This window comes from Apiospora phragmitis (assembly GCF_038363925.1).
Source record: "Apiospora phragmitis strain CBS 135458 chromosome Unknown utg000014l:1.0-1827420.0:1.0-1829600.0, whole genome shotgun sequence".
In the NCBI taxonomy this organism is placed as follows: Eukaryota; Fungi; Ascomycota; class Sordariomycetes; order Amphisphaeriales; family Apiosporaceae; genus Apiospora; species Apiospora phragmitis.
Genome location: NW_027117414.1, coordinates 827940 through 847422, shown reverse-complemented (window position 1 = coordinate 847422; position 19483 = coordinate 827940). Strand labels below are relative to the sequence as shown.

Genomic DNA, 19483 nt, shown 5'->3' with positions numbered 1-19483 from the left:
CCCCAGTCAAGTCGTAAGGCTCATCTATCCTAGTAACAACGGCTTCAGGCCGCCCGCTCATTCGTACACATGTGGCCATTCGATTATTACATGTTCTCAAATAGCCACAGCCCTGCCCATCCACGCCTAATCGCCCAGGACACTTTCATCCTCCATCGGCTCAGCTGCAGGCCCCTCCTCTTCCTCGTCATCTTCGATCGGATCCTCGAGCAGCTCCCTGTTTCGTAGATCCTCAGCAGAACCCTCTTCCGGCTCATCGTCCTCAAAAGGATTGGCCTCCTCGTCGTCGTCATCTATAGCTATCTCGGCGCTCTTGGCAGGTTTCTTGGCCGCGGCTGCACCGTCCTTGGCTTTTGCCTTGGACGACTTCTTCCTTCCTGCTCCTCTTACTTCACGGAGATGGTCTTCATCAAGGAACGCGACGACTTCTCGGTAGTTGGGGCCGAGCTTGGTCTTGTTCCGGTTGAGGCGTTTTCTCAGTTTGCCCGCGTGCGGTCCGGTAGCGTCAATCACCTTAGCCAAGATACCAAGAACTAGCTTTCCCGTGAGTTCGCATAAGATCTTCTCTGATTTGAGCTCTGCCGCTTGCCGCTCTTGTTCCGTCAGATCCTCGTCTTCGTCGTCTTCCGGCGGCTCGTCGTCGTCAAGAGGGTCCTCGTTCTGCGAAGGTTCGTTCAAGCCTTTGTGGGCGCGCTTGGCATATGCACGTTCCGCGGCATCGAATATAGGAATGATTTCAGCGGGGATCAGAGCCGACGGAAGCTCTTCGAGTAAACCTGCCAATGCTCCATACTTCTCTGCCTGCGGTCCCTCTAGTATCGGGCGCAGAAACACAAACATGGCGCAGCAATCGCAGGCGCTGCCGGTGCTCGAAAGCCGCAGATCGTCGTTGAACCCGCGAGATGACAGCGTCTTTATGAGGTTATTCACAAGCTCTTTGCGGAGTGCTACTAGTTGGTTGATGTCCTCATCGGCAAGATCCTCCTCGTTTTGCACTGCCTGTTGTACCCTGCGAACCTTCCACATCAGATAGAACTGGCAGCACTTGATGGCGAAGGCCACGACTTCATCTTCGGGGTCGTCGAGGTCATCGTCAGGCTCTGAGAGGTAACCCCTGTACACAATGCCTACCAAAAGCTTGATAGGCGGATCGCTGTAATCGCTCGCGCTTCCGGGGGTTTCAAGGATTTCTACGCAGTCCGCTACCATCGCCAGCTTTCCAATCTTCTTCAGAACGTTGGCAAGCTCTATAAGCGCTGCACGGTCGAGATTTCCGCGCACAGTGAGCTCGCAGGTCTTCTCAAAGTTCCGTAACGAATTGATGGAATTATCCCACAGACTTGAAAGTTTGCTGTCCACAAGCTCTTCAAGCTCTTCGTACTGTCGAGCATGAATGAACGCGGTAGCTGCTTCATTGAGCACGCTTTGGTCGACATGTTTGCTAAATTGTGTTGTGACCTCATCTAAGAGCTTATCATATGTTGCCGAGTTCTGACGTAGTTGCTGGAATACGTCGAGATCAAGGTAATGCTCAAGGCGGAGGATAGTACCAGCAACGTACGGATCCGAGCCGAATTTGTTGAGCAGGTTGGGGATGATTGTAGCAAGCTGCACGCCAGAATCCTCTTGGGCGTCGGCATCGAGCCTGCCAGGTCTTCTCCTTGTTTTATCATGATCACCACCACTTTGAACAAGGCTTTCTCTCACTGCAGTGGCCAGGACTTCCAGCAATATAGCTTCTTCTGCTGAGGTTGGGGCAACAGCTTTCCTTATGGCCGCTTCTACCGAATTCGTTTTTGACTTCTTAGATCTCGAACTTGTTGTGTGGTCGAAGAGCAGGTAACCAGCGAGAACCTGCCAGTTGTTGATTTCCGCCATTTTCTCATATAACGCTTGCGTAGCCAGAGCAATACGGGTCTCTGGTACGCTCGCGTTCACCACATCGGCAGCAACGTCCAAACCATGTCGGATCTCATCCTGCTCCTCATCGAGTTGCGAGTTGTATACCGCGAGGTTCTCGGCGAGGGCCTTGATGTTGATCCAGTCTCTTCGGAGAGACTCCATGTTCTCTTCGTCTTCATCGCCAAAGACATCATCGATGGCATCACTATCGCCAATCTCGTCGACCTTGTTGTCAATAAACTCCCCAACGAGGGCGGCGAAGAAAGGTACGACAGCCTTGCGAATTCTAACTTCGGTATCGAAAAGCAACTTGCAGATAGCATCGACCTCTTCTGGTTCTAACATGCCCGAAGACCTAAGAACGTCAACGACAGCTATGGCAGCGACACGCACACCGATGTCAGCATCTGTAGTCGCCATCTCAACCAAGCGCGGTCTGAAACGGTCAATGAAGTGAGCAAGCTTCTCTGCATCACGCTTCAGGACCCTGCCAAGTTGTTTCAGGACTTCGTGGCGAGTGGCTACGGCAACGTCAGACAGTAGCCAGCCCAGGTAGCGTAAATACTCAGGGGCCATGTAGACAGTAGGCAAGGTGCAAATCCAAGTCCCGAGTGCTTCGACACACTCCGACCGGATCTTGAAGTCGATATCACGGTACCTATGGACGAATACAATGTTGAAGAGGTCTTTAACCTTTTCATCAATGATCTGGCGGTTCTGGTTGGCTGCGTCCAAGGCTTTCTGGGTACTTGCAACCAAGTTCTTGTTCTTGCTTCTGCGGGTCGACTCGGCCTGAAGAGACAAATTGGACTTGGTGATACGCTCATCTAGTTGCTTCGTCACATCAATCAGAGCCGTGAGAAGTGCCAATCCGACAGTGGTGGCTGTGTGCCGAAAGGGCCGCAGTGCCGACGACGACATGGTTCCAACCCATCTCTGAACATTTTCCAAGAGACTGTCGTCTGTGTATAGAACATCCGTCTGGTGGATGAGACTAACGAGTGAATCGAAGAAGCCCACAAGCTGCTCCCGGAAGTTCTTGCTGCTTTTGGCTCTCGAGATTAGGGGGTAGTCGGAAATGCTGGTCTGCTCATAGGCTTCTTCAAGCTCCGATAACTTGTTTGCCGAGTTTTCCGGGTCTTGGATATCATCCTCGGTCAACTGCTGATCGCATCCAGCAGCAAGAAGTACGCAGTTCATCAGATCTGTCAGAGCCTGGGCCTCATTCTGCTGGTAGCGCTTGAACCAGTGGGAAGCTACATCATCGGAGGAGTCGCCAGACGCGAAGATTTCGGCTGCGCAGCGCATTAGCATCGACTTCACAGCGTTTGTCGTGGGGGTCATGTATCCTACCATATAAGCCGTCGCCGTCGCGTCGCGCAATGGCTACTCGTACGTTCTTCTTGGGCCTGCTGGCTAATCTCAAAGCTGGAGCGGGTGCGTCGTTGGATGCGCCTGCGGGGGGCGCATTTCCATTCACTTTGGCCCTTTTAGCAGCTGGCTTCTTGGGTTTTGCTTTCGACTTTCTCGATGCGCGTTCCTGGTCCTCGTCTGCGCTCTGGTCTTCATCCATATCATCACCGGTTGCCTCTTCGGCATCCACCTGCTCTGGGTCTTCGTTCTCTCCATCCTCGTCGTCGTTTTCTTGATCTCTCTTGCGCTTGGACGGGGCGCCTTGGGAGGCTTCGGGTGAGTATTTCCTGGGGGCCTTGACGACGCGTCCTGATCGTCGTCGCGAGTCGGCGGCCGACGGGGTGGGCGTCGCGTTATTATCTGAGCTCTCCATGAGGGGCGCTCGTGACTGTGGCATTTAACGATGGAATCAATGATATGCGATCATTTCAATGAAATACAATGGGGGTGTTGGCGCGACTAATTCGGGTTGCGCGTTGGGTTCGTTAACACATGGACGGATTCGTTTGGTGGGGATGAGACAAGACGTGTTTATCAGGAAGCTGGCCAAAATTGGTGGAGAGATTATCAGCTCAGCCAGGCAATGAATGTCCTTGAGGTCTTGGAACGACGCGCCTGAGCTTGATTTAGCCCCCCAAGCACCAAGCCCCCCTTCCTGTTCCCGGCCAAACTGCATGACACGCTAAATCGACGCCTAGTTGGGTAAGTGCGCAGGCTTGAGTTAACCTAGAAGAGCAGGTAATCGTAGCCATTTTAACTCCAGAAGCATCAATGTCAATCGACCAATTAATTAATCCAAAGATATACGTTCTAAGATAAGTATGCTGGGGTACATGATACACCCATCTGAAGATAGCATGCGGCCTTTGTCCATGCTCAGGGCACATTACTTTCAACACGAAACCGCTGTCTCTGTGAACAATGTTGGCGGCTCAATGGCTCTCGTAGAACAGAGTCAGCCATTTCTCCCTTCAATTTGTGGCGACCGGATACGATCGATCTGCGTTATCGATTAACTCTCAGACGGTACCATGATTTTTCCGTTTCCCAAGTCAGCATCTGCTGCTGGCGAAGGGCACATCGTGGTCAAGCTTCTACCACATGATGTTTCGGCCCTGGAAAGTATCACCTATCAATATCCCCTGAAGCTCATCTCCCCTACCGTCAAGGCTACCCAGCGGAGCGTCGTGGTCTTTTTGCTGTCTTACGGGGGTGGTCTTGTGGGCGGGGATCAGGTCAACCTCAAAATCGATATACAGCCCTTCGCTCGTCTAAGTATCGTGACTCAAGGACACACCAAAATCTTCAAGCCCGCTATCCCAGGCACGATTACGCGCCAGCAGCTCTCTGTCAACATCCAAGATGGCGCAGCATTGTGTCTTCTACCGGACCCAGTACAGCCCTTTGAGGGCAGTCTGTACGAACAAACCCAGGTTTTCCATCTGAATGGCAGTGCATCACTGTGTTTGCTTGATTGGGTCACGCATGGTCGGGCTGCGCGAGGTGAGAACTGGGATCTCTTGAAATGGACAGGCCGCAACGAGATATGGTTCAAGAACCAGGACACAGGCTTGAAGGACAGGCTGCTGGTGCGGGATACTGTCCTGCTCGACGGGACTTCCGAGTCTGCCCATCCAATGCCTCTACGAGAAACGATGCATGGGCATGCAATCTTCGGTACTTTAATTCTACGAGGTCCCTTGACCCAAAGCCTGGGCGAATTCTTCCTTGCCGAATTCTCGGCTTTGCCCCGGATGGGGGCTAAAGACTTCCGCACCGCAGCAGAGAAAGAAAAAGGCACGAGGCAGTGTGCCTTAGAAAGATGGCGGACTTCAAGAATTCAACAAGAAGCCCAAGATGGCGTTCTCTGGTCAGCTGCCAATGTAAGGAGTTGTGTGATTATCAAATTCGGGGCAGCAACTGTTGAGGCCGGGCGGGATTGGATCGATTCAATGCTGGCACAGGAAGGTAGCCTTCGGCAAAACTTTGGTGAAGATGCCCTCTTATGTGTCCGTTGAATCGCAACGACTCGCTGTAGATAGTATGATGAGGTCAATTTTGCTTAAGATGTGACATGAAGATCACTCATGTACCGATACCCAAAGCGCAGTGCATACCATGGATGTACTAGCAAATGCAATCTGAAAATCTACCCATGCCTCACCCTTCTAGTGAACCTGGCCAAAGATTGGCCATGAAGCTAGAGGGCCGAAGTCCTTGGTTAGTAGTGAGCATACCCGCTGACTGACTGGACTCTGTTTTAACCTTAGTGTAGGAACTGTATCTCCGATAAGCAGGCGGTAAAGCACGGCATATCTTTCCCAAGCTGTTATCCCCCACCATGGGTTCACATGTGTAAGCCAGGACTTTTTTCTGGGAAAGCACCCCCACATGCCGCATCGAGTACTCTTGAAAAGGTACTTTGACCATCAATTTTACAGTTAGTCACTTCTGCTTCTCACTTGAAGTCGACAATTGCGTCCAGCTCTCTTCACCTGCACCTTTTGTTGCTTCCAATGGTATAACAAAAATGCCTCCTCGTGGTTCGCGTGCTGGAGTGAGGGGAGGTGCCAGAGGTGGCCGCGGAGGCACCGTTGCTGCCTCGACACCTGTCGCAACCTCGGATAATGGCGACAACACCGGCGCAACCGACGTGCCATCTACAGCACAGGAAGATGTTTCTGCCTCGAGCGCCACTCGCCGCGCCGCTGGTTCGCAATCGGCTACTCCAGCGCCCAGCACTACAGGTGGACCGAAGTTCAAGCCCCGAAGGGTACGGCGCAACTCTGGCGACCGAGCACAATTGGAGGAGCAAAGAGAAAAGGATCTGGCGGCCAAGATAAAAATGGAAGAGCGAGAGCAGCGCGATGCCGATCGAAGAGCCCGGAGAGGGGGCAGGGGTGGCCGAGGTGGTGACTCTTCAAGAGGCGGCATGGTCAGGCGAACCGTCACAGGCCATGGTCCCTTCTCCGCAGTCCCAGCTGGTACGTTACCTTATGCGAAATAGGATCCTCGCTTGAAACGTAGATCGCTAACTCTTTAATAGACGGTGTCAAGTACGGCGGCACATCCGGTGGCTACAGCGGCTATGGTAGAAGCGGACCCGGAGGTTCCGCCTTCAGAGGAGGTCAAAAGCCAGAAGGTTTCCCTAGATATATGGACCGACGCGCGAACGATGTACGAGTCAACATCGATCAACTGCGCGACGACGCAGCCCCTGAGTCGAGTTACGGTGGCTCTCAGAAGTCGTCTGGCTCGATGCCTTACAGCATTCCACGTGTAGAACACAAGAACGAGGACGTCAAGGTAGCAACATCCGCAGAGCTTGAGGCAGAAGAGCAGCAAAGCGACGACGAAGAGACCTATACTGATCTGCGCGCGGAGATGTTACGCGACGAGGATGCTGAACTATCCGCCGCCAAAGACGAAGGGCTATGGCATGCTGCACTTGTGAATACACAAGACGTCAGGGTCAAGGCGGAACCTGGAACAGAGATTGAAGATGCAATGGACATTGATAAAATCCCTGCCAAGCCAGAAGCACCTCCCTCGCCAGAGCTGAAGAAGAAGCCCAAGCCAGAGGAGCTAGATGCACGAGAGTTGGCCAAGGAAAGGAAACGCGAGAAGGTCATGCAGGATCTGGAGACCCAGTTCTCCATCGCTGATACCAGAGCGCTGATGGAAGAGCTGAACGTTTCAAAGCCTGGCGACAAAGAGCAAGGTCATGAAAGAGATGGCCGTCTGTACCTGTTCCAGTTCCCTCCCATCCTCCCCTCCCCTCTCGAGGGTTTCCGAGAACGACGATCTGGTAGAGGTCGACAGTACTCCGGGAAACAACAACAAGAGCGCCAAGGCGAGCGCCAAAACAGCTGCATCGGCCGCATCGGCCTGGCCAGCCGAAGGCGGATTTATCGGCAAGTTGAATGTGCGAAAGTCCGGCAAGGTCGAGCTGGACTGGGGTGGCATGCCTTACGAGCTCCGCTTAGGGACAGAAACTGGCTTTTTGACGACTGCCATCATTGTCGACGATCCCGAGAACGATGCAGCCGGTGGGCAGGGGGAAAGCCACTGGTATGGGCAACGTGTACAACAAATTCGTGGCAGCACCCATTCTAGACGAAGAAGAGGACTGGGACCCAGATCTGGAGGAATATGGCTTAACAGATCCGTCAGGTTTGTAAGCTAATTGTTATAGGATAGGACGCCCACGCATGCATGGCACATGGCTCTGACTACATCTGCTAGACTGCTTCAGGAGAGCGGGAGACACCAAAGCAATTTTACATAGAGGCCTTGTTCGCAAGAAAATACCAAATCCGAACTTGATACCCCCCTACTGGTCAATCGTATTGTCTGTCGTGGAGCTCAAATTGATCACGTTGGACGCAGTCTTTATCATGGAGTAAGGGCTATATATGCTGATAATAGGCTCCCTAGCAAGGATAGAGCATTCGACACTACTGGCGTTCATTGCTTGCATCACACGCCTTTGTCAAACAAACAGTATCTGTATCATATGCACTTCGACATCGATCCGGCCAACACCGATCGTGTTTTGGTCTGTGTGTGCTATTCGGCCGATGAAGCTTTCCCGTCCCAACATGGAACTCGGACTTCATGCGCCCAGGGTGGTTCACCCCAGCGGCCAGCCGTGTGGGTGGTTGGCAACCTATAACTGACGCATAGTGTTATCGTCCCGTCTACGTGTCAAGAGGTACGTATATGACAGTTTTTGGTTCCGTTGCCTTACGTGCCAGGGGGCTGGAATTGGGAAGAGGAAAGCGACCAACCAGAAAGACTTGGCGTATTGCTTACCCCTGCCCAAGGTAGCAGCAGTCTTATGCCCAGTGATAAGGAGTGTTCCTGCGGCCTAGATAGGTAATTGGGTAGTTGGAATCGGTAAAGCATGTTGCCGGGTAAATGAGGACATGCGAAGTCATTCGTTTCTCAGCACTAGGTATCATGAATGAGGGCAACATACTTAATCAGTTAGGAACAAAGGTTTAACGACGACGCGAGGGGGGAAGCAGAAGATACGAAAGGGACTACTTGAGCGAAGCATGCTTCAACTCTCTCCAGGCATGGAATGATTTAGAATAAAAATGTCGTTTTGTTTTGAAGCTTCGGAATCCGAAGCCAAAGGGGGTATCTGTGATTACCTATACGCCAGCCAGCCAACCCGCTTTCTCCTCCCCAGAAAGGCGAGCAATAATCTTGTCATCAAGTCAATCGTAATTTAGACGTTTTGGTTCGATGCCACTTTCCTGTGCAACAGTGATATATACTGTAGATTAGGCGATGTGACGCTCTCTCTCTTTTTCCGGGCTTTTTTCTTCTTCTCTTCTTGTTCTTATTTTCTGGTCAGTCATCGACGCGACGAACCCCCTCACTGATTGTTTTTGATCCCATCCTGTTACGTGTCTGTCGTGAGCTCTAACGTGGAAGAGCTCCGGGATTGCCCGTCGTCCAGAAATGTCTCCCGGGTATCTGCTGCTGTTTCTGGCGACTGAGGAGTGTACGGTTCACTGCTGACTTCGATGCGGCGAGTGAGCCTGCCATCTGTCGAATCCGCGCGGGACACTTGGCTCTTACCGCTAGGCCTCTCCGATATGCGCGACATATACGACATCCTGGAGCGGCTAGTGATATGGGTCGTGGTGCCGAAATCGTCTGACGCTGCGTGCTTCGAGTGCCCTAATTCGATATCGACCAGTGTGACGTCTCTGGAAACAAAGTCAGGCATTCTGCCGTTCGATCGGTTCGTTCGCGATTTCGCCTGTCCCTTGCTGAAAGGTCCGGTCTGCTTACTGGTCCCACTCGAGGTGAAGCCCTTGATCTTCCACGAGCGCAGCAGCGGGCGAATGGTGACTAGACTTGATGCCACAATTGCCACACCGGGCTCGACTAACGTCCACACCATGGAATCCGTGCCACCAACTGGTAGGAAAGATATTAGTCGAACCCCACCCATGAGCTACAGTGAAAACGAGATGGGGACTTACAAAGGATGTCACTCAAGTCTGTAAGATCATTCAGGAATTTCAGTCGGATCAAAGTTGCAATGCTTGCAAACACGCCCATACTCAAAATCAATACCACGGTGATTTTCGCTTGTGTGGTCATCTTGATGCTCCAGACGATCGGGATCGGGATCAAAGCATATAACCAATCGGAAAGGATGCTCATGACGGAGAGGGCATACGCGGCGTTGACAATCTCGTCGCCAGACGCGCAGTGGGCGGTTGGGTCTCGCTCAAGGATGGTATAGTCCCATTGGGCTTCGACGGGGTTGCACTGAAATACATTCCAGAAGAACAATGCCAAGCTCCATAAGGTGATGACTACGATGCTTCCCCAGATAAGATACCGGTACCGTTTCTGGGTAGCGAGTCGCAGAAGGAAGATGCCGATCGATAGCTTGATAAACATCATGTCCAAAACATATGATGCCGTAGCGAGGGCTTGGTATTCGAGAGCCGTAATCTCACTTGGCTGGTCGAGAGATTTATTATGCCGGCCTAAGCCCGCCGTGTATCCGACTATGATGAAAGAGCATGATATATTGAATATAACCTAGGTCGTCCTCCGTCAGCTGTCTCGTGCTCAAGAGGGCAAGGGGTAAAGTGGTTCTCACCTGACCGATCAGCATGAGCCAGTCATCTGCTTGGAATCCCTTCGTCATGTACGCCCTTACGTATGTCCTCAGGAAAACAGAAATCCATGTCAGGGTTAAGAAGACAATAGCCGTGACAATCAAGGCGTAGCCATTGTTTTCCGTCGATACGGTGGGATCCTGGGCCGCCATCTGATGTTGGATCTTGTTTTCGATGAGATTGTTGCACCGATCTAGGGGAGCCGGGGGGGGAGGGCGACGACGAGACAATGTAAAGCTTATAGGAAAGAAAAGGAAGTATGGCACCCCCATACCTACATATAGTCTAGAGCAACCCGGGGAAGTAGATGCATGGGAAAGGATGGTGGATGGTCCCAGGCGAGTGGAATCCATGACAGGCCCATGCCAGCCATGTGGTGAAGAAGAGGGACCATGGCTATAGCATGTACAAGCAGAAAGACGCCGTGCCGGGAGACCTTGTCCTAGAAGGGGTAGCAGATAGTATGGAGCTTGTCAGGGAGACACCCTGCAAAGGGGCCAATCTGGATGATCATAGCGCTTTTTGCCTGAAGCTGTCGCTGCACATCTTTGCGTCGGGATGCTACTTGTGCAGGGCTCGCGTGGGTGTGCGTCGGTAGGCCGGGAGGCGCCCTTGGTCACTCTTTCCAGCATCTGTGCCGGTTCTACTGGCCGGTGAGCTAGCTAACTAGCATAGGAAAGGCAAAAGATCCAGGAGAAAGTGGATGGCTGTCTAGCTGTAGGTGTGTTGCTTTGAGAAAGCCGTCTTCCCTGTCGGCATGCAGGCGCTCTTATGCAATATTTGCCCCGGGTGTAGGTGATTGGTCGAGATACTGGGATGCTTGGCCAGTACTGTGTCAACACTGTCCGACCCTTCGGCCACCTACTCCGTACATATGCTCTGCTATGTTCTGGCCGCTGCCGTGGCCCGAGTTGAGGTTGACAGCTATGATACTGGCCTTCCGATAAACTAATACGAGGGCCAAACTTGAGCTTGTAAATGTGCCCCGGTTGTTGGTAATCTTCTCCAACACCAACTACATGCCACTGTCGTTGGGTTGAAGCAGCAGCCAGGGCGAGACCGCAAACGTCGACAAGATCTCGGATGCTGGGGAGTAGCTGTTTCGGTGTCATTCAGCTTTAAAGGATTCAACATTCACAGCAGTTGGATTAGAACAGGATGTGTAAGTCGAGTTTCACGCTAAAGAATATTCCGCCACCCACCAGAGTGCGTGCATGCATCTGAAAGGACCTGCAGGAATAACATGTATGCCTATCACATCCCTTGCAGCAGCACACATAGTCGATGCTTCGACATTGGATGACTTGAAGGAAGAGACGGTGGCTGTCTCTGCATGAAGCTCTCGTGGGAATTGCTCAGCGACTGTGCAGCAATAGGAATGATGGCATTTTGCACGGGTACGTCCTATTAGCAGCATCTTTCCAGTTTTGATATTGAAAGGAACATAGCGGGTGCATCTCGTACCTGCCCAGCCCGCCCAGCAACCAAGTCCGCTTTGACCCCCCTATTAGTGTAACCCTCTAGGGGGGTTGCTCTTTCTGTACAGGCCCCACCAGACTACCTAACATTAGTTTCTGAGGTGAAATGAGCCAACACTGGCTGTCGCTTGTTTCACATCTCTTGCTGGCTGTTGGCTGCTGTTGTGCTGTATGCAGTAGTATTGCGTCGCCTGTGGTATCGTCAGGTCGCAACAAGAACAACCCCTCCTGCTCCCTCCCTCCTCCCTCCGCCCGGAAAAATCCTCTCTAGATGCTGGGAAGCCTAGTCTTCCAGGTTGTCACTTGTCCTACATACTAGACCAAACCACTTCACTCACCATACGGGCTCAGCCGCCGCTGATCATAGGAATGCCACAGCAGGTATAAAAGTAGATCGTGTCTCAAATCCTGCGACAGCAATGCGCACCCACGTGCGGCGCATGTCGACGTGCGCTAGGGAGGGTATGTTCTCAAAATCCTTCACCACGCATGCGGTTTCCGAAGCGTCAGAGCCGTCAATCGTGCCATACTAGGTGCCATTCTGGCTGAGATCCTGGTGCCCTTTTGTATGTACTGTAGTATTGTCGTCGAATAAGTGAAGATCGGTACTGGTTTCCGAGCCCCCATCTACTCCACCAAGAACCAAGAGAGACCGCTATGACCAAATCCTTCCATGGACCGTCGGTTCTCAATCCGATATTGCTGTGTTGCAGTAGCTCATACCTCTACGGTGAACAATGCCAGTTCCGGACGACACGGTGTTCCAGCGCGCAGGTTGGCCCAACACACAGAGCTGTCAAGTTTGCATTACTTCTTGGCGAAACTCGACCCAGGGCCTCGGAATGGCTTGTCGTGTCCGTGCGAACAGGCGAGTCAGTCAACAGCATGAAGCGATCAACCAGCCGACTCGCCGACTCCCGACGGCCGAGTATGCTTGTGTGATGCATTTCTGACAGGACTGGACAAGCACCGGTGGACCATGGTGCCGGATCGGGAAGCTGGCTCGCCAGATGTTTCTCGTTACATCGTCTCATCTAAAGCTAACTACATAAAGTAGTGTGGAACTCGTACTTTGCAATACCGACATAGCTTGTGACGATCCAGTTAATATATCAGAGTCTCCATATTACTGGCGGTAGTTGAGAGCCCTGGGCCAGGGGATGATGGTCGGTGGTCGGCATCTTCCGCATACTGTAGATTTCGACGTGGAAATAAGATTGTTGGTGAGGAAGTTGAAGTTGCGGTCAATTGGACTTACTCCGTTTTAGCTCATGTTTTTCTCTACTCTTCTCTTATTCCCTTGCAATGACCAGTATACAGCTGCCATGCGTTACTCTATTGCGTTGAGGTCTAGGGGCGCCTCTGCTGGGCCAGATACAGTCGATATCGTTGACCCGTCCCGTCTTCCGCATCCTTCCGCCTACCGAGTTGCGGACAGTCCGCCCCCGCATAGCTCCGGTCCATGCTCTTTTTCTCCGCCGGACAAACCATCCATTCACTGAATCCGGTCCAAACATCTCTAATAAAACGTTATTTCGCACGAACCATTGCACCCCATCCTTTTCTCCTATTCACCCAATTTGAAGCGATCTTCATACATATTGAGTCTTTGGGGAGGGTAGTTCGCATCGCTTTCGCTGAGTGATGGCTTCGTCAGCGCTGCAATATGACACAACCAAGTATGGCCCCCATGATCTCCAGACGATAGGCCTCTGGAGGAGTGGAAATGAAAGTAAATTGGCGGGCAAGACCTGGATCATGTAAGTAGAGTTGTGTGTAACATAAGACTACATATCGCCAAGCATGGCCTGTATTGCATATAGCCGTATGTCTGACAGAGCCCTTTTCTAATGCCGGGCTCAGCTATCTACACGGCGGCGCGTGGCGCGACCCACGCAAGACTCACCTGGACTTCATGCCGACTTTAAATCACTTCCACGCCTTGGCCGAGAGCTCCAGGGTGGCTGGGTACGCCTCGATCGACTATCGGTTGAGCCCGCACCCGGAGTTCCCGCAAGACCCTGCCTACCCCGCCCGAGAAGTTGCGGAATGCGATTCATCCGGACCACCTCCGAGATGTCTGGTCTGCTCTGCAATTTCTGCAGCAGTCTTATGGCTTCGACAGCGATTACATAGTCGTCGGCCACTCGGCGGGCGCCACCATGGCCTATCAAATGCTGATGGGCGCCACGGTGCCGTCAGGCATGGAGCTGCCCAAGGCCGTCGTAGGGGTTCAGGGCATCTACGACCTCCGGGGACTCGTGGATCGCTTCGGCCCCGGCTACGCCGGCTTCATTACCGCCGCCTTCGGGGACCCGTCCACCTGGGACCGCGCCTCGCCCATGAAATACACCGACGGCTTCAAGTCGCACTGGAAGGAAGGTAAAGTCGCCGTGCTCGGGCGGTCGCCTGATGACGAGCTCGTGGACGCAGCAGAGCTCGAGGGTATGGCCCAGGTGCTGGAGAAAGACAAGGTCAATCACTTGGTGTTCAAGGACATGAAAGGCTCGCATGACGGTGTTTGGCAGGATGGGCAGCATGTTGCCCGCTTGATCGCGGAGACTATCAAAGCGATTTATGCATAGGACATGGCCGGCAGTAAATAACATCACCAACCCAGATAAGAGAGGAGAGGCGTTGGTCATATTTCAGATTGTACTCACCATACGCAATCTCCTTATCTCAGGAAGAGAACTACCGTGAGATGCAATGTCTATAGCACTGGTAAAGTAAGCCGAAAAAGAATAAGCTCCCACTTAATCTGAAGCAGTAGACTAGACTATACGATCAGTAGCAAAAAAGGACAGTTGCCAAATAAATAAACAGTCAAGAAAATACCTGCGAAGTATTGCTAGTCTGTGTAGTATTTGTTATTTCACTCGCCTATCGGCAACATGAACTTGCCCCTGACATGTCCACTATGGACTTTGTAGAAAGCTCGTGCATGATGTTCTAGCTTGAAGGCACCGTCGTAGACAGTCCCATATCTATGAATGTCGTACCCTCCTTATCCAGCTGTTCGAAGTGCGCTTCGACTATGGAGAACTCGGTCCGGACCCTATCGCTGATACCGCTACTTGACTCCGACTCCAGCGTATTACCGCCCACGCAATCAAAGACGAAGTCGAACTTCCGGTCTTTCTTAACGTCCACCTGTACCAATGCCCGGAAATTTACTTCCTTACAGTCCAATACCTCGTCCGCGGGCCTAGCCTGCGCAAGGATTCGACGCTGCCTGACCCGCAGGTAGCGACCACGTAAGCATCTACACGCCTCGCGGAATGCGCGGCGAAGACGCCGAGGCCACCGTGACCAAGATTCTTTTCTTCCTCGGGGTCGAGCCTCCGCCGCTTTCGTTGTTCTTGGGCGGAACCCCGCCGCCGCTGCTTCGACCGTCCATGGTCGACGTGGCCGACATCATCAGCTCCTTCCTCAAGCCCCCGTGCGCGAACAGCGCCTGCCATGTCGTCAGTGTGCTCAGCGGCACCGTGGCCGCAGCCTCTCAGCCGAATTCTTGCGGCTGCTCCCGTACTGCTCCGATTGGCTGTTGTTACACAGCATGTAGAATCGGGTTCCCCCCTGGAGCATCCAATGAAGCGCTATGCATCTGTCCTATAGTAGGTACTAGTAGACAAAGTCTAATAAACTGGCTTTCGCGTGATCCCATCCTCGTTGCCCGTAGTCGGGGTGGCGCCTAGCAAGCTGGCTCACGCAGTCAAGGACGAGGTGATACTTCCAGTCCACAGCCTACTTGTTTCACTCGATAGTTCTAGAGTTCGCGAGATGAACAAAGCGAGCAGAGATCAGGCAAGGCAGGTCGATTGTGTTCTCAATCAAAGGAACTTCTCGAAGGGTGAAAGACCGGCAACCAACGACAAAGGGCATGCTATCATAACTTGTAACTTATATGAAAGGCCCAACTTAAAAAATATCTAACATCGGGTCCTTTTTGTCAATATTCCTCTACAAGGATTATCAGGCTTTGCTACAGCGGACTGTGATACAGCCGATTATATGATGAAGAAGACACTGTCACAATGGAACACAACCCGTCTAGCAACGCGAGAAAACGTACCGGCCCTGAACAAAGTGACCCTAGCGATGATGACGTGGACAGTGGTAGTAACGATGCTGCTATCGAGGGTTCCAGTAGCGACCACGAAACACAGGAGCTGCCAAGGAAACCGAGGCGATCCTCCAGGTGGCTCATGTACATTTGCAGCTGGACCTTCCTCGGCGAAGTCATCTTCTTGACATTCGTCCTCCTCGTCGGCGTCGCCATGTTCCACCAGCTGTTCATGCAGCAGCCGCCGCCCTTTGGCGGCCGTCGTCCCGGATTCGCGCGACCCTTGAGGCCCAAAGCGCCGCCGCCCAACTACTACGCCATATTGAACATCAACCCCAACGCCACGGACCGCGAAGTCCGCGCCGCGTACCATCGCCAGGCACGCATCCACCATCCGGACAAAGTCAAGAGACGCGCTACTTCTACCGCGAACTCCGGCGGCGATAGTGAGAGCAATAAGCAAAAGCTCCAGGAGGCGACCGCGGTGAGGATGCGCCTCATCAAGGCCGCGTACGAGGCGCTCTCCGTTGCGCTGGACCGCTGCGAGTACCACTATTTCCACTGGCCAAAATCCGAGGGCGCAACACCAGACTGGAAAGGCTACGACAGGTTCGGTCAATACCACCAGTGTAAGAACAAGGCGCGGCACAGTCTGTTCCAAAAGTCGCGTGGTGATACCCACGGTGACGACGATAATGCCAAGGATGAGGATGCGGAGATTCCGGTAGAGGCGGGCAAGCATGAGGAGAAAGAGACCGGGAATGCGGTGGCGAAGCAACAGACGACGGTGGGGTTTTTAACGGTTCCCTCGTGGAAACAGTACTTGGTGTATGCCGAGAAGGCGGGTGAGTCATACCATACGCTCTGCTACGGGAACCCGGTAGCGCGGGCGTGGCTGTTCATCTTAGCGGACTTCTTCGCTTGGACAACCGGCGTGGAGCTGCCGGATCCCTGTTTAGGGGGCGGCTAGTCAAATGCTTCTGTCCCCGGAAGCTGGCTCTTAGTGTGCAGGAAGGGCATTCTGTAGATATGTTTCTATGTTTTGGCGGCCTAATGAAAGTACATCCAACCCTTTTCCTCTCTGCTGTTCTGATGGGGTCCCTCTCCTGAGTTGGACAGGCAGGCAAGCTGCTCAGGGCGTGTACGAGCGAGAGGAAACGTGACACTAACCTGTAACTCCCCTCTTCTTGTCATACCGGCTTTTGAGTGACAACAACGGCTTGTTTGGCGTATGTCAGCCGCATTGTAGCAAGCTGGAGCAGTCCCGCGTTGTTGGCACAGCCTTGTAGGCACCGCCTTGTAAACCCTCCAAGTGTCTTAGTATCGCGGCCGTCCCTTTCGTGGAAGCCAGCTATCCCATTGCTTTATATCACCTCAAATATAGGTGAGCTGAACTTATCATAGATGCTCTGCCATCTTTGGTTTTTGGACATACGAGCTACCCCTATTCGACCTCCTTGCCCTTGCCCATCAACCCTCGAATAAGGGTAGCTCGTATATTTTTCTGGACCACATGCGAAGGATTGGATTTTTCGGCCTCTTCATACGACGCCGAATATTCGCGGGCTATTCTGGGCATCGATCCATCGTCACCGTACGCAGTCGAACAACGACCAAGCTCAAGCCGGTGGTCCTGATAGGAAGCTGTCCCTGGAGCCAGGCCACATGCGACAAGCGCTCAGGGATTGCCTATCCCCTTCTTGTTGTATTCGACACCACCAAGGAGGAAACAAGCCCGCGGGACCGCGAACGATCGATCAGCCAGCCAGGCAATCGCGCTCCCTCTTCACCTCGACACTGTGAGATCTCCCCCGGAGACCTTGAATGGCACGCCACCCACCTCGACAGTCTGTGACACCACCAGCCCGTCAGCCTTCTGGACCTTGCCCGGCGTGACAACCAGTCCGTAGTCGCCACTTATCGATGACGAAGAAGCAAGGTCATCACTACCGGCCGAGGGACCCAAAGGACCAGGCCATGGCCACTGAAGCCAGAGCCGCGCTTCCGAGTTGGCTGGCTGTTGCTTTTCGGAAGCAACGCATCCGTTGAGGCGAACGTCTTTGCAATAAGTATGGATTTGTTGTTGTTGACCTGGAATGGGTGCGCGCTGATAGTGGCGAGCAGCGCAGTGAGGAGCGCGCCAAGAGCGAGACGAGACATGATATTCCGGATACTGCTGTGGCATATATTTACCACGTGATGACTTGACCGTGATTGATACATTCAAAAATTACATTTAAATCAAAGGATGTTTACTTGCATATCCATGGTTTCGATTGAATGCAGCAGACGATATGGCCGGGCTTTGGGGGTTGTCCTGTGGGTGCGTGGTGTTTCATTCTCCGGTAGAATGCGACGCCGTGGAAGTCTGATACGGCTTGGCGTGAAAAAGCAAGGTCTTGACCGTTGATGCCAAGTTTATTTGCTTTCGAAGAGCGCACAAGACGAAAAGGCGGGATCACTGTCAAGATGTAAGTCTAATTGTTGATTCGTTTCACATTCATGAAAAGTATATACAGCAGAGCATCATAGTGCTGGAGCGCGCTTTGCCGACACCGCCGATAAGTTCTCCAAACCGATGCCCAACGCCCCTGAACCAAGCGGCAACAACGCAATTGATGCTGTGCGTTCGGGCGTGAGCCCGTAGCGACTACAGTCTTCTTTGTCCTCCATCTCGACGGGCGGCAGATCTTCCTGAAGATCTCCCTTCCCAATATGAGGCCTTCATCAATGCGTAAAGAAAGAAAAAGAGTGCGTGTGGGCCTTGGAGAGCAAGATGAGCCCACGGATATCGTGTAGCTCCCGGTACCCTTTGGCCAACAGCCAAAATAAAATGATATATATCCAAATGCGTGATCCGCCCATTTTTGTTTTTATACAGCGGCCGTCGCTCGTCGACTCCTTTTGCCATTCGCAATTGGCGCAGCCAGATACATCAGGCCACAGGATATCTATCGCACTTCGTGAACATCAACCGCGTTGCTTCTGAGATCGCGCGCACTGCTCTTCGACAAGGAACCGAAGCCGGGCATGGAGGAGAAGCGGTTTAGTCGCTTCTTCTGAGCGGGCGTTTGTGACTCCAAGACATGTGTGGGCGACCGGGGGTCCTCCACGCTGTGTCGGCTGTACTCTTCCAAGGGCGACGAGGCAGAGGAGCTGTTTGTCGACGAGCCTGTGGTGTTGGGAGTGTTGTAGACGTACTCGCCATCGACGTAGACGGCGTTGCTGATGAAAGTCGAGCGCCGGTTGCGGTTGCGCGTGTAGCGCTGCTCGAGCCGGTAAAGCTCGATCTTGGCTTGAATCTTTTCCAGAAAGCTAGGCATGATGGCGGTGTTTGGTGATATTTTCGAGCAAGTCCGAGAGCTGGCTCAATGCGATCAATTGGATGGGGCGCGCAGAAAGACGTCCTCCTTGATCAGGTCTTCTCGACGATCTGCTTGAGGCGTACAGGCGCAGGGCGGTGGTCGATCGCTCACGTATCGAGGTGATACAGTCCGACGTCTTGTCCGGTTTCGAGTCGAGTCTTGTGCCGAATGCTGCTGTGGGATGACGCGGATGTGATATTGAGTAGAAGGTAGATTTCCAAATCTATGTATCTCTCTAGATATGGTTTGTTGGGTGGGTTTCGACCGTCCAATGTTCTGAAGTGACGCGAGTCAACGAAAGAGTGTGTGCGTTGTGTGGCGGTTTTCCGATGCAGCAAATGAGTGTACGGGGGTCAGGTTGACGGGTGGAGGTTGATGTTTATCAATTAGGTCGGCAGAGTGCCGAGTAGAAAGGTTGGGGATGGCCGATTATATGAAGGGGGCGGAAAGAGTGGAATGGTTCAATGCAAGCGAGGGGAAGAAGTTAAGTTACAATATACGTAAGATAGTAATAGTAGAGAAGGGAGAGTGATATGTAGTAGAAGCAGAGGTGCAAGAGAAAGACAAGACAAGGAGTGACTGGTGAGCGATAAGTTCCAGATGGTG

The 19483-nt window shown here is 52.7% G+C and overlaps 9 protein-coding genes across 9 annotated transcripts; 4 read left to right on the top strand and 5 right to left on the bottom strand.

The window, feature by feature from the left end:
* Window positions 1-126: 126 nt before the first annotated feature.
* On the bottom strand, window positions 127-3688 carry PG994_014894 (Cohesin subunit psc3; the record flags this gene model as incomplete). Its single annotated transcript, XM_066866303.1, has 2 exons — window positions 127-3197; window positions 3256-3688. The coding sequence occupies 2 exons, from the start codon at window positions 3686-3688 to the stop codon at window positions 127-129; spliced, it is 3504 nt and encodes a 1167-aa protein (XP_066707979.1).
* A 658-nt stretch (window positions 3689-4346) lies between these two features.
* Window positions 4347-5333, top strand: PG994_014893 (uncharacterized protein; the record flags this gene model as incomplete). Its single annotated transcript, XM_066866302.1, has 1 exon — window positions 4347-5333. One exon carries the CDS (start codon window positions 4347-4349, stop codon window positions 5331-5333), a length of 987 nt encoding a protein of 328 aa, XP_066707978.1.
* Window positions 5334-5845: 512 nt separating this feature from the next.
* Window positions 5846-7496, top strand: PG994_014892 (DNA-directed RNA polymerase III RPC4; the record flags this gene model as incomplete). The annotated part of the gene is given in 4 exon segments (XM_066866301.1): window positions 5846-6299; window positions 6362-7058; window positions 7102-7364; window positions 7381-7496. The coding sequence occupies 4 exon segments, from the start codon at window positions 5846-5848 to the stop codon at window positions 7494-7496; spliced, it is 1530 nt and encodes a 509-aa protein (XP_066707977.1).
* A 1232-nt stretch (window positions 7497-8728) lies between these two features.
* PG994_014891 (uncharacterized protein) lies at window positions 8729-10120 on the bottom strand (the record flags this gene model as incomplete). The annotated part of the gene is made up of 3 exons (XM_066866300.1): window positions 8729-9252; window positions 9318-9854; window positions 9889-10120. 3 exons carry the CDS (start codon window positions 10118-10120, stop codon window positions 8729-8731), a joined length of 1293 nt encoding a protein of 430 aa, XP_066707976.1.
* Window positions 10121-13090: 2970 nt separating this feature from the next.
* PG994_014890 (uncharacterized protein) lies at window positions 13091-14031 on the top strand (the record flags this gene model as incomplete). The annotated part of the gene is made up of 3 exons (XM_066866299.1): window positions 13091-13206; window positions 13310-13487; window positions 13552-14031. 3 exons carry the CDS (start codon window positions 13091-13093, stop codon window positions 14029-14031), a joined length of 774 nt encoding a protein of 257 aa, XP_066707975.1.
* Window positions 14032-14619: 588 nt separating this feature from the next.
* On the bottom strand, window positions 14620-14910 carry PG994_014889 (uncharacterized protein; the record flags this gene model as incomplete). The annotated part of the gene is made up of 1 exon (XM_066866298.1): window positions 14620-14910. The coding sequence occupies one exon, from the start codon at window positions 14908-14910 to the stop codon at window positions 14620-14622; it is 291 nt and encodes a 96-aa protein (XP_066707974.1).
* Window positions 14911-15483: 573 nt separating this feature from the next.
* PG994_014888 (DnaJ-domain-containing protein) lies at window positions 15484-16482 on the top strand (the record flags this gene model as incomplete). The annotated part of the gene is made up of 1 exon (XM_066866297.1): window positions 15484-16482. The coding sequence occupies one exon, from the start codon at window positions 15484-15486 to the stop codon at window positions 16480-16482; it is 999 nt and encodes a 332-aa protein (XP_066707973.1).
* Window positions 16483-17298: 816 nt separating this feature from the next.
* On the bottom strand, window positions 17299-17780 carry PG994_014887 (uncharacterized protein; the record flags this gene model as incomplete). Its single annotated transcript, XM_066866296.1, has 2 exons — window positions 17299-17715; window positions 17769-17780. The coding sequence occupies 2 exons, from the start codon at window positions 17778-17780 to the stop codon at window positions 17299-17301; spliced, it is 429 nt and encodes a 142-aa protein (XP_066707972.1).
* A 683-nt stretch (window positions 17781-18463) lies between these two features.
* PG994_014886 (uncharacterized protein) lies at window positions 18464-18835 on the bottom strand (the record flags this gene model as incomplete). The annotated part of the gene is made up of 1 exon (XM_066866295.1): window positions 18464-18835. The coding sequence occupies one exon, from the start codon at window positions 18833-18835 to the stop codon at window positions 18464-18466; it is 372 nt and encodes a 123-aa protein (XP_066707971.1).
* Window positions 18836-19483: the final 648 nt, after the last annotated feature.